Source organism: Procambarus clarkii, chromosome 70 (assembly GCF_040958095.1).
Source record: "Procambarus clarkii isolate CNS0578487 chromosome 70, FALCON_Pclarkii_2.0, whole genome shotgun sequence".
Lineage (NCBI taxonomy): Eukaryota > Metazoa > Arthropoda > Malacostraca > Decapoda > Cambaridae > Procambarus > Procambarus clarkii.
Genome location: NC_091219.1, coordinates 28,736,850 through 28,750,447, shown reverse-complemented (window position 1 = coordinate 28,750,447; position 13,598 = coordinate 28,736,850). Strand labels below are relative to the sequence as shown.

Sequence of the window (13,598 nt, the reverse complement as noted above, 5' to 3'; positions counted from 1 at the left end):
CTTGGTGGCTGGTAAGAAATACTGATAAAGACTGAATCTTTCGTCGTCTCAAGAACCGTGAAGTGTTCCAGGAAATTAACTAAGAGTTTGTGTGGTAGTTTTGTCTTGTATCTTTCTCCTTCCTGGAGGCCTGGTCGAGGACCGGGCCGCGGGGACACTAAAAAGCCCCGAAATCATCTCAAGATAACCATCTCAAGATTCCTGTTTACCATAACTGTTAACGAGTATTACGTCGGAATCTATGTGTCTAAGGCGCCAAGTTCACCTTAATACACAGTGCTGGATGACTCTTTCGTTGTGACGATGGCCTGTTGAAACTCTTCGGTCCGTTCCACTCTGTGGGTCTCTCCCGTCGCCGGATCATCTACTTTTTTCAGGCGTTTGTTTTAGCTATTGAGAAATCTTCGAGAAAGTCACAGAACCTGTTGGTGTCCATATGTTGAACTGTGAGGTGATCAGCGGCGAGATTTCCTGATATTATGTGGGTTATAAACTTGTGTCATTTGAGGGTGGCAGAGGTTAAGGGTGAGTAAGGGTGCAAGTGGTGAGCGGGGTGATGGGGTGGGAATACAGAGTGGGGCTGTGTGAAGGAGAGGTGGACGGTAGGGTGTTGTGCCGGGGGGTTGAGGGGGGGAGGGGGCTGGATCCATGGGGTAGTGTGGAGAGGGTTGTCGACGGGGGTGGGGCAGGGCCTGGGGTGTGGGGGTGGTGAGGGGTTAGGTTAGAGGGAGGTGGTGAGGTATAGCAGTTGGCATAAGACTCGCCTGAGGAGTGACGTTATAGCAGGCTGTATGACTAGTCAATATACTGGTATAGAATTCCTCCTGGCAAGGAGACAGGTAGAATACCTTCTTGAGGTTATCTTGAGATGATTTCGGGGCTTTAGTGTCCCCGCGGCCCGGTCCTCGACCAGGCCTCCACCCCCAGGAAGCAGCCCGTGACAGCTGACTAGCACCCAGGTACCTATTTTACTGCTAGGTAACAGGGGCATAGGGTAAAAGAAACTCAGCCCATTGTTTCTTGGACCTTGCTCTTGGCTTTAGCAAACTCATCCCTTGCAATGTTTTAAAGAGATAAAAGCCCTGAGCTACGTATCCAGGGCCCCCAAGGGAGGAACCCTGGGAGTCTCTACCTCAGAGAGCAACACACTGCACCAGGAAGGTAACCACACGCTACATGGTCACTGTTTACCCCTTGACGATTTCCAGAGTTCTGTTCCCACAGCCTCCCTGGTGACTGCCTGCTCTGTGAGGCTCTGTGTCCTCGTAGCGAAGGCCCGCACGGTCCATATCATATCTATATCAGTCCATATCAGTTACGATAATCTGGTAACTTCAGAAGATCATTAACATCATTAACATTAACATTAGCCTGATCATTAACATTATGACCCGAACTAATGAATAACGAACTAACATTAAGATCATTATCACGTCAATCGGCTCTATCGATTTGCCACTCCGTAAAAAAATAAACTAGAAACGTTCGAACACAAGCAACCCTTCTAATCTATCGAGGCCGCTGCATGGAAAAACCAATATATAAATTACGGTGCGTTTGTAACGAATTGCTCGATTCCGTTACAAATGCGACCTATCAGGCGAGAGGACGGGTTGCTGCCGGAGCGGAGGCGCGCCTGGAATAAAGACTATAACATGAGCTGTGTTCCTGGTCCACGGAGCAATTCATTACCGAGGTACGGTGCCTGACGGTCTCATATTGCTGGCCTCAGTACCCTTCACACACCCTCAGTACCCTTCACACACCCTCAGTACCCTTCACACACCCTCAGTACCCTTCACACACCCTCAGTACCCTTCACACACCCTCAGTACCCTTCACACACCCTCAGTACCCTTCACACACCCTCAGTACCCTTCACGCACCCTGCTCCCACTTGTCTCTCACACTCGTCCCTCAACACCTCTCTCACTGTCTCTCACCTCTCACTATTACCTCAAACTTGGCGTCCTTGGGTTATAGAGTTTAGTGGAGTTAGTGGTGTAAGGAACACGAGGAAAGCATCGTGACGGGGCAGATCGACGCATCATTAATCACAGAAAATGGGTGGTGGGGGAGGGCGCGTGAGGCGGGAAAATTGATCGAGGGAGCATCTTAATTTCCGACAAGATTATCGCTGGGTCTGGATCATCACAGCCCCCCCCCCCACTCCCTCTCTTCACTTTTCAGAGCCCCGGGAATGATAAAGAGGGGTGAGGGATGGAGATGGAAGGTGAGAGGCGTCTATACCTGACCTACACACAGAGAGATAGAGTCAGGTCATTATTCATGAAGCTTTTATTCATTCTCTTACGAAACATGTACATCTTTCAACAAACGTGGCGGCTTCGTTCGCATTGATTAAGCTTTACGGACGTCGAAACTTCACAACCCCAAGTTGTTATTGTTATAACAACTTCGTAGCGCCTTGGAGCTCAGGAACTGTTAGTAAATACAAACCTCCGCCATGAGTGATGAACGCTCATCACGCTGTCAAAGATGATGGGTAAATGCTTGATGAGTCTTGGCTGTGTCAGAGGACGGAGGAGGACGGCACAGTTCCCCCGTACCTGTGTCTTGGGACAATATTGATGGTAGCTGGGTTATACCTTCCCTCCACGTGTGATAGTTGGGGTACCCAGCGGTGCCCGGGTCCACCCGGGTACTGTCAGTACAGCCCGTCCTCCTACAACCCGTTCTCGCAAATTTAATAAGTCAATATTGACTTATTAAATATGTGCATAGGTGACATACTTAACATAATAGTTTCCCTTGAAAAGCTTCATAGAAAACACCGACCTTACCTAACCTACTTAGTATGTTAAGATAAGCATCTTACTGCTTCGTAATTACAATTATTACCTAACCTATACCTATAATAGGTTAAGTAACAATTGTAATTACGAAGCTATAAGATGCTTATTTTAACATACTAAGTAGGTTAAGTAAGGTCGGTGTTTTCTATGAAGCTTTTCAAGGGAAACTATTATGTTTAGTATGTCACCTATGCACGCAACTAATAAGTCAATATTGACTTTTTAAATTTGCGAGAACGGGTTGCCTCCTAAGGTTTTCCAGCGTCAAGAAAACGGTCAATATAAAGTGGTCTCTCCTAACCTACCAGAGGACCCAAAACAGAAAACGGGACAGTACGACACTTTCGCCAGCCGCTTCCATTGTCTACTACGACAATTTTTGGCCTTATGTGACGCATACGAGCGAAAAACGACGTTGTTTGTAAGAGGACAAGTTGCTCAGTGCCTGCAGGGAAGTGAGGGCTGGCTCTGTATACCCCGCCTACAAGTCTTGAACATGTTGCGTTACAACGTAACTATTCTGACGCTAGAATTATTTGACAAATCTTGCCTTAAAGTTCTTCCAGTACGTGCACTTGTTGGCCACCAATACTTCCTTATAGTCCTGTGCCGCATTTCCGTCTCCAGCCTCCAGTTGCGTCATCATGTCTAACTTTGTCTAAATTTTAAGAGGCTATCCTTGTCCACCATGTCTATTCCCTTCAGCATCTTGTATGTCGTGATCATAGCCCCGCTTATTTTTTTATTATTTAGGGTTGCGAGATTTAGTTTCAATAACCTCTCCTCATAGCTTAACCCTCTTAGCTCTGACCCCAGAAATATTCCAACATCGTGTTGCAAACTCTTTACATTACCAATTTTAGTTTAATACTTCTTAAGGTACAGCTTCCATTTCACTGTTGCAAATTTCAGTACTGGTCTAAGAAATGGCATGTATATTGCCTTGAAAGATGGCTGATTTACATTTCTAAACGCTGTTCTAATATTTGGCTCTTTCAGATTCCTGTAATTGCCTTTCCATTATGGTGTAGATGCCTCCTGTCCTCCTTTCTCCCTTTCCCCATTTTCATTACCTTACACTACGTGGAATTGAACTCCAGCAACCATTTATTTGGCCACTCCTGGAGTTTGTCGAGGTCCTGCTGTAAATTCCTGCAGTCCTCTGTTTTTACAGTCCTTACAACTTTGATTGGACATGATTCCTTTCACCATATGACTCTGTTCACCAGGCATAGCAATATGTACTATGGAGTTAGGCAACTGTTATGGGTGGCATTCTACGAAAGATCAGTAAATGGCCTCGAGAGACCATGATAAGCATAGGAGTGATGTAAGGCTATGACATCAGAGGCACCAGGCCAGACAGACTCACAATGCAGCGATACATTGACTTCTGAGTGTTGTCAGGTCCAGCCACATCATTGTCTGGCCACACCCCCTGGCCACATCACCTTAGCTGGCCAGCCTCCCCTGGCTACCCACTGAGACAGAGCCTAGCAGGTGAAGCGTGAGTTGGGGTTGGAAATTAGCCATCTATCGTAATCTTTAAGGGTCTTATTATACACCGCCGGACACCCGCCCCATAACTCCTCCACGGCAGCTCTCTCTCTCTCTCTCTCTCTCTCTCTCTCTCTCTCTCTCTCTCTCTCTCTCTCTCTCTCTCTCTCTCTCTCTCTCTCTCATTCTCTCTCTCTCTCTCTCTGGGCCACAGTCTTTGTATCATACACCAGAGAGACAATAAACGCGTATATTAAACCCGTTCTTATCACATCAACTTACAGGTCATCACTAGTCAGCCAGATGGACGAGCGCCGAGGTCCCCTATCACCACCCATCGGGCGCCCCGAGGTTCCCGCCCCGACACCCACAACAAACCCTTACACGCAGATTCCCGCCCAAACTCTACGGTTCCAGGCCAGGAGCGAAGAGATTCCTGAACCATTGACCGGGTTTGTGGGCCTTCCACTACCGCTTCTATGTACCGATATGTACTTCTTATGGCAAATACAAATGATATACATATACTCAGCTATTATGTATATATGCATCAAACGATATTTGTGTGTTTAATTTTAGGTGGAAGAGAACGTTATGTGTGCAGGCTTGGGTTAGATGGTTAGTTTAGACTAGGTTAGCTGGTTTCCTTATGTTAATTAGTTTGGATGGCAGGTGGTTTATTAACTGTGTGTAGAGAACTTAACTAAAGTTGATGTTGGTGTATGTTAACTATGTACTTACAATGGAACAAGCTTTAAGCCCTACCATCGTGCATAGTTACGTACAAGTACGCAACCTGTCCTCGACGACACTGGCTAATTGATCGTTAACGTTGTGGTCGTCTCTCTAAGTAGGGACGAAAAAAATAATTTACACGCGACTCTTTAAAACTCTTGGTTATGTTTGTCCAAGCGGCGGCCGACCCCAAAGGCGCATAAATTTAATATAATTTGTGATAATGTTACAATCTATATGAGAAGGTGCCGTTTATTGTGTACACAGTTAGGCCTAGGTAGATTAGGCCTGCTGTTTGTTTTCTTGGCAATTATGTGCATTTGGAGTATGTGAGTAAATTATGTGAGGAGGTGCAGTCCGATCACGTCTTGTGAGAGCAGCTGTTTGAGGAAAGTACAACGTAATCAATTGTGAGTCATGTGTGAGTTCGTGCTCATAAACAACGGCTCGTTACCCTACGGGGCTCACCATAGCCCGTGCTACTTGGAACTTTTTGCTCCAAGTAGCGAATCTTAAAACAACAACAACAGCTCGTTACCCCAGCTGCCAATCCCCTTGTTTATGAGTGAATGACACTCTACGCGTCACTCACAAGTGATGAATGTTGTACTCATCACCATGAGTGCGTCGTTGACCCTCACTCACCACCTCCTTCACCACACACTGCCAATACAAACACCTGCCACCACAACCTAAACACCTGACACAGGCTCAACTATTCACGAAATTCTAGTATAAATATTAATTTATATAGGGGGAAAATACCTGTTTTGGAATACAGAATTCGTCACATTTGATGCGTGTGTGTGTATAGTCACCTAGTTGTGCTTGCGGGGGTTGAGCTCTGGCTCTTTGGTCCCGCCTCTCAACTGTTAGTCAACTGCTGTACAGATTCCTGAGCCCTGTGTGAGTGCGTGCGTGTGGACCGAAGCTTGGACATAGCCTGAAGGAAGGTGAACACGCCACGTCTGTTAAGTCACTCCATAATAGCTTCCACAACTCGACATACCTGTTTCCAAACCAGTATTTACCCAGGTCTTTCCCGGATCTAAACTTAACGTTGAATTTCTGACGGATTGGTCGATGCCGTGAAAAATGGTGACGGGTTAGGGGCACGAGGTCGGGTAATTAACCCCCACCGTCAACCACAGGCAGCCGTAGTTTGGAGGAACTGCTTTAGCGCTGCTGGCACTGGCTAAGCTAGCGACACTGGCTAAGCTAGCGACACTGGCTAAGCTAGCGACACTGGCTAAGCTAGCAACACTCGCTAAGCTAGCGACACTGGCTAAGCTAGCAACACTCGCTAAGCTAGCAACACTGGCTAAGCTAGCAACACTGGCTAAGCTAGCAACACTGGCTAAGCTAGCAACACTGCCCATACTTGCTCGCTCATGTTACCTTCTGGCTCATTAGATAGATGGTGATTCGCAGGCTCGTTACCTCTCGTTAACCTGATGGTAGATGAAGTAGATAGAGCGGTGAGGAGGAGGCGTGTGAACTAGGACAAAGGTGATCTTCGCCCACCTTCATTTCAAGAAAAGATTTCAATTCATTGATACACTTTATATTGTCTTGCTGAATTAGCGCGCCCTCCTGAATTGTTTTACCTTGTTGATATATACATACATACATACACCTACATATATACTCATATTCATACAAGTATATGTATACACACACACACACACACACACATGGGCGCTATAGAGCCCAGTAGGCTCGGGAATCTGTACACCTGTTGATTGACAGTTGAGAGTCGGGACCAAAGAGTCAAAGCTCAACCCCCGCAAGCGCAATAGATGAGTACACATACACACACGGAAGACAGAACACAGAAGAGTTAAGGGAGACGTGATTACCACACACAATTCTCAGGGAAATTGATGGGGGGGGATAGATAAAGATAGACTATTTAATATGGATGGTACACGCACAAGGGGACACAGGTGGGAACTAAGCACACAAATGAGCCACAGAGACAAAAAAAAAATTCAGTGTCAGGGAGGTTAACAGGTGGAATGCATTAGGCAGTAATGTACTCACCTAATGTGGTGAGTACACCTAATCCTCCAGTGAGTACACCTAATCCTCGATGAGGACACCCTCCACCCAATGTGGTGGAGGCTGACTCCATACACAGTTTGAAATGTAGATATGATAGAGCCCAGTAGGCTCAGGAACCTGTACACCAGTTGATTGACAGTTGAGAGGCGGGAGCAAATAGCTGAAGCTCAACCTCCCGCCAGCACAATTAGGTAAGCACGTACTTACACATCCACCTATGTTGTCAGGAAGCGTTGTGTACATATTTACTCTGTCATGAAATTTAGTATATCCGAATTATTAGTTTATTAAGAAAATTACTTTTCTATCAGTGAATTGCACTATGCAACTAGTTTTAGTTCCTGGGTGGTATGTATTATTTTCTGATGACTTATACTGCTAAAGTATAATATAAAGTATATTGGCCGAAACGCTATGTGTATTAGTGGCTTTAGGTACTGTATGTACTAGCTCTTGGCTTTAGGTATTGTATGTACTAGCTCTTGGCTTTAGGTATTGTATGTACTAGCTCTTGGCTTTAGGTATTGTATGTACTAGCTCTTGGCTTTAGGTATTGTATGTACTAGCTCTTGGCTTTAGGTACTGTATGTACTAGCTCTTGGCTTTAGGTACTGTATGTACTAGCTCTTGGCTTTAGGTACTGTATGTACTAGCTCTTGGCTTTAGGTACTGTATGTACTAGCTCTATTTATAAATCCAACAGTATGTTTGTAACTCTGCATCTATGTATGTACTTTCCCTAAATAATAATGTTATTGTTATTCTTATAGTACAGACAATAGACATTATGCCCTTCAAACGTTCCTTTGAGCTTGGCCTCTGACAGCTTAAGGCAGACCTCTTGAAGGCTGCTGACGCCTTCTCTAGAGATATGATACATTGTTTCATAAGTCGGCAGCCTACACGTACCAACCAGTCCTCAGGCCAGGCTCGTTAAAGGGGCGGCCATTCCCCCAAGACACATTCATCCATTTCAACATACTGTGTATCAAAAAGAGTGTGTTAACCGTTTTTCATTCATAAACGGGGTTACGGCGGCTGGATTAATGAGCATTTGGCCTTTGTTGATGAGGACGGGCTGCAGGTGTCTTTAAGACGTCTTCCCTAAGCTGTCAGAAGCAACTTTGTACCGCCACAAACATCAACATGGCGTCACCACTACAAACAACATGGCGTCACCACTACAAACAACATGGCGTCAGAGCAAGAACAACGACGCAGAGGGACTCTGGCCAGCTGGAAATTGGTCGCTCTCAGTCGGGTTCCACACTACTACGGCACTCCGTCTACCTGTCGTTCTCTCTGTCCCGTCTGTATCTACAATGACTACTGTGATAAGGAACATAAAATATACGTATACAAACGCTATATGAAACAGATTGAAATGTGTAATAAACGCGAACTAAACATGTACGAACGGCCAACCTGCAGGGTACGAAAGTCGCGCATCAGTGGTACAAATCGTCACACACGCCCCACCGAGCTGGCGCAAAAACTTGACAAAGAACTTTAACAACTTGAAGGGAAAAACACGAATCTGTCATTAGCAGTATCAGCTGATATTTAGAACTTTGTGCTCACTCCCGTTAGCAGGATGTGCTCAGTGCTCACTCCCTTTAACAGGATGTGCTCAGTGCTCACTTCCTTTAGCAGGGTGTGCTCAGTGCTCACTCCCGTTAGCAGGATGTGCTCAGTGCTCACTCCCTTTAACAGGATGTGTGCTCAGCACTTACTCCCTTTAGCAAGGTGTGCTCAGTGCTCACTCCCTTCAACAGGATGTGTGCTCAGCACTTACTCCCTTTAGCAAGGTGTGCTCAGTGCTCACTCCCTTTAGCAGGATGTGCTCAGTGCTTACTCCCTTTAGCAAGGTGTGCTCAGTGCTCACTCCCGTTAGCAGGATGTGCTCAGTGCTCACTCCCTTTAACAGGATGTGTGCTCAGCACTTACTCCCTTTAGCAAGGTGTGCTCAGTGCTCACTCCCTTTAGCAAGGTGTGCTCAGTGCTCACTCCCGTTAGCAGGATGTGCTCAGTGCTCACTCCCGTTAGCAGGGTGTGCTCAGTGCTCACTCCCGTTAGCAGGATGTGCTCAGTGCTCACTTCCTTTAGTAGGGTGTGCTCAGTGCTCACTTCCTTTAGTAGGGTGTGATCAGTGCTCACTTCCTTTAGTAGGGTGTGATCAGTGCTCACTTCCTTTAGTAGGGTGTGATCAGTGCTCACTTCCTTTAGTAGGGTGTGATCAGTGCTCACTTCCTTTAGTAGGGTGTGATCAGTGTTCACTCCCTTTAGCAGGATGTGCTCAGTGCTCACTTCCTTTAGCAGGGTGTGCTCAGTGCTCACTTCCTTTAGCAGGGTGTGCTCAGTGCTCACTTCCTTTAACAGGATGTGTGCTCAGCACTTACTCCCTTTAGCAAGGTGTGCTCAGTGCTCACTCCCGTTAGCAGGATGTGCTCAGTGCTCACTCCCTTTAGCAGGATGTGCTCAGTGCTCACTTCCTTTAGTAGGGTGTGATCAGTGCTCACTTCCTTTAGTAGGGTGTGATCAGTGCTCACTTCCTTTAGTAGGGTGTGATCAGTGTTCACTCCCTTTAGCAGGATGTGCTCAGTGCTCACTTCCTTTAGCAGGGTGTGCTCAGTGCTCACTTCCTTTAGCAGGGTGTGCTCAGTGCTCACTCCCTTTAGCAGGATGTGCTCAGGGCTCACTCCATTTATTATGTGTTCAGTGCTCAGTAACTTAAGAAGGATGTGCTCAGTGCTCACTCCATTTATTATGTGTTCAGTGCTCAGTACCTTATGAAGGGTGTGCTCAGTGATTACCCCCTTAAAGAGGACACGCTCAGTGCTCACTGCCTCTAGTAGAAAGTGTTCATCCCTTTAGCAGTCTGTGCTCAGTGCTCATTCTCTTGAGCCAGATGCGCTCACTACTCAACAGCCGGACGCGGGGGCCCTGCTTCATAGCTTTCCCACGCGCTGGCGAAATTAAAAGCCTTGGGAGGGAGGGTAGGAGAAAAAGTAGTGGTGGTGGTGGGCAGCAGCGGACAGAGGGCAGGCGGCCCGCTGACCTATCACGACCGTGCCCAGCGTCCGGGCTCCTGCCCACCCCTCCCTACCTTACCTACCCACTTACCTACATGTGTACTTCGTAAGCTCCTTTCCTACACCTTTTCCCCTTAAATGCTAATAATTTGACGTTTTCCCAACCGCGGCTGATGCTGCTTTCTCGGCTCCTCTGTTCCCGCGAAAACTCGATGGCGTCTGAATTTACCTCATGGCCACCATCTCTCGAGTGGCCGCGATGGGGACAGTTAGCCGACGGGTTGTCAGAGGTCTGAACATTGCTCCGGTGTACCCAGTCCCGCCCTATACCCTGTAACCACCACATCAACAACTATAATTATATAGGGCATCTCGGGCTGACGCGAACTGACGGCCCTTCCTCACACCCTTAACGCCATTAACAGGTCAGAAACGACCATTTGTTTCGTACTGATGTCTGTACGACAGGACCTCCCCTGACAGTAGGTGTAGAACCATTAGCCGCTGCTGTAGTGGTTGGACAGTGGTGATGGTAATAGCGTTATTAACACATGTAGTAGTGGCAGTAACATTATTAGCTGTGGTTATAGCAGTGGTAGTTGTGGTTGACACAGTAGCACAAGTAATCGTACTAGATTACTTCTGCTTTGAATGGTAGTCATTCAAATCATGGAAGAGTTTGTGCCTGGAGGCCATGGCAGCATGGGGGCCCGGGGAGTACCGAGCGATGGTAGTGATGGTAGTGGACATGGAAACAACAGTTGTGGTGGTAGAATACCGTGAGAGGTAGTCAGTAAGCAAGACTTTGTTAACCCTCATCATAAACAACAATAGTTTGAGCCTCACAATCGACTTGAGAATGGTCCAGGACGGACCGAAACGTCGTCGTCCCTTCACCTTCTAGTGTGTGGTCTGGTCAACTCACTGTTAGAAATATGTTTTGAAGAATAGAATCACAATGCTGCATCCGGACACGCAGGTAGTCAACGTTCCTTCGCCCCTACACAGGAATGTGAGCCCTTGCTCGACTGTCAGTGTCTACACAAACCATTAATGGACTGAACAAATCCACAAGGGCAGTGACGAGGGTTCGAACTTACGTCCTAGAGGACACCAGACGCTGCCTTAATCGACTGAGCTACGCCATTAGTGGGCTCTTTCTCCACTCTCAAACACACACACACTATACAAGATGCAATTCTCTCACGCATATCAGCTCACACACTCAACACACCCACGCTCTCACACACGAGAGGAAGCAAGCACTCTACACCAAAGTGTAGGAGAACCTTGCACCTGGTGCCCCGCAGGTGGCGCCCCCAGCAGCAGGTGGCGCCCCCAGCAGCAGGTGGCGCCCCCAGCAACCACCTGAGTCACCTATACCCACCTGTCCTCACTCACCTCACAAACAAGATCTCATTTAAAGATGATGCTATTAATTAAGGTGCCTGCAGCCCCCACCACACCTACTCCACGTCACTTTCCCAGCTTGACCTTCAACCAGACTCCCCATTGGTCAAGAGGCGAGCACTCTTGCACGCCATTGGTCAATATGGTTAGTATTACCCCTCCTGGGCACCCCCAGTAGTGACTGATGATGAACGGTGCACGGGGGTATTATTGGCCCGGACGGAGAACAATGGGTGGCAGCGTACCCATGGCACTACAGAATTTCTTAATGATGATACAAGGGAGTACAAAGGAATAGTAAGCAATTCACACAGCAACAGACTCGCAGACGCTGCCCAATAACCTCGACCATCGGGACAAAAATTTAACATTTTTAATGACCAATAAACTCGGCCTTCGGGACAAAAATTTAACATTTTTAATAACCAATGAACCAACCCTTAAACATGTAAAGAAAGTGACGGCACTTTCTTTCTTTCATATTTGTAAAAAAAATGCTTTCTTTCCCGTCGTCCTCTGTCTTTAAACGTGTAGTTTGGAGTACTAATTTACAGCCCACTGTGTTTACGGAGGCTACAACTGGTTAATGATTTACTAAGCACTGTCATATATGCCGTATTAGTGTCATATATGCAATATTAATGGTTTATATGCCGTATTAGTGTCACATATGTCGTATTAGTGTCATATATGCCGTATTAGTGTCATATATGCCGTATTAGTGTCATATATGCCGTATTAGTGTCATATATGTCGTATTAGTGTCATATATGCCGTATTAGTGTCATATATGCCGTATTAGTGTCATATATGCCGTATTAGTGTCATATATGTCGTATTAGTGTCATATATGCCGTATTAGTGTCATATATGCCGTATTAGTGACATATATGTCGTATTAGTGTCATATATGTCGTATTAGTGTCATATATGTCGTATTAGTGACATATATGCCGTATTAGTGTCATATATGCCATTAACCGGGGACTTCTGGGCACTCGTCAATATATAACCAGTCATAGTGAGCCCTGTTGAGCAATCTTAGAATACTAAGACAAGAACCATCCTCTCGTCACTTTCAGCCAAACAAGTGACGAGAGGATGGTTCTCAGTCCTGCTCAACGACCAACGTGCCAACCATCTTAATTACAACTTACGAATTACTGCTTACGGAGCCTCTACCAACAGCTAAGGTCGCCCCTGCTCAAACTAGCTAGTTACTCCATCACACAAGTTAATGACACTATGTAAAAAAATACCTTGAACTCTGTTTATGTAAGACAGACGTAAATCTGTATAATTATCTTTGTAGGTTAAATTAGCATTTTAAAAGCACTACAATGTTGACCAGACCACACACTAGAAAGTGAAGGGACGACGACGTTTCGGTCCGTCCTGGACCAGTCACAATCGACTTGAGAATGGTCCAGGATGGACCGAAACGTCGTCGTCCCTTCACTTTCTAGTGTGTGTGGTTTGGTCAACATATTTCAGCCACGTTATTGTGACTCCTCGTCAGAACTACAATAACTTTATGTAGTTGATTGTTGAATAAATCACTGAACTATATATTTAACAGATCTCTCACCTTGTCCATGGAGGACAGAAGAAAATGTATATATGCTGGTTAGCACTGTAAATGTCTGGCCACGTCTGTGGTAGAAAAAAGCCAGGTCACCAGGCCTCTTGCAAGGTGTCACAGTTCATTAAAACAAATATTTACACCCGTTCAACTTCCTTCACCAACAGTTTGCTTGAACAGATTTGCTCAAGGGTTCTACATGTTCTCCCCAGAACGGGATGAAGCACGTGACCTGCTGTTCCTCCCGCCACAGTGATGACCGCGGCCAGGAGTCATAAACCACTCACTTACGAAACCTGTACATCTTTCAACAATCATGGTGGTTGCATGTATTAAACAGTCTGTGAGCTTTGAAGAAAAACGAGGGTTGTTTTATAATATTAATATTAACCTTACCTTGAGGTGCTTCCGGGGCTTAGCGTCCCCGCGGCCCGGTCGTCGACCAGGCCTCCTTGGGCTCTA

General features: G+C 46.3%; 1 protein-coding gene across 1 annotated transcript; it reads right to left on the bottom strand.

The window, feature by feature from the left end:
- Nucleotides 1–8,675: 8,675 nt before the first annotated feature.
- On the bottom strand, nucleotides 8,676–13,454 carry LOC138356019 (leucine-rich repeat and coiled-coil domain-containing protein PF3D7_0703800-like). Its single transcript, XM_069311572.1, has 5 exons — nucleotides 13,428–13,454; nucleotides 10,374–10,475; nucleotides 9,602–9,841; nucleotides 9,060–9,482; nucleotides 8,676–8,816 (listed from the first exon to the last, which is right to left on the bottom strand). The coding sequence occupies exons 1-5, from the start codon at nucleotides 13,452–13,454 to the stop codon at nucleotides 8,676–8,678; spliced, it is 933 nt and encodes a 310-aa protein (XP_069167673.1).
- Nucleotides 13,455–13,598: the final 144 nt, after the last annotated feature.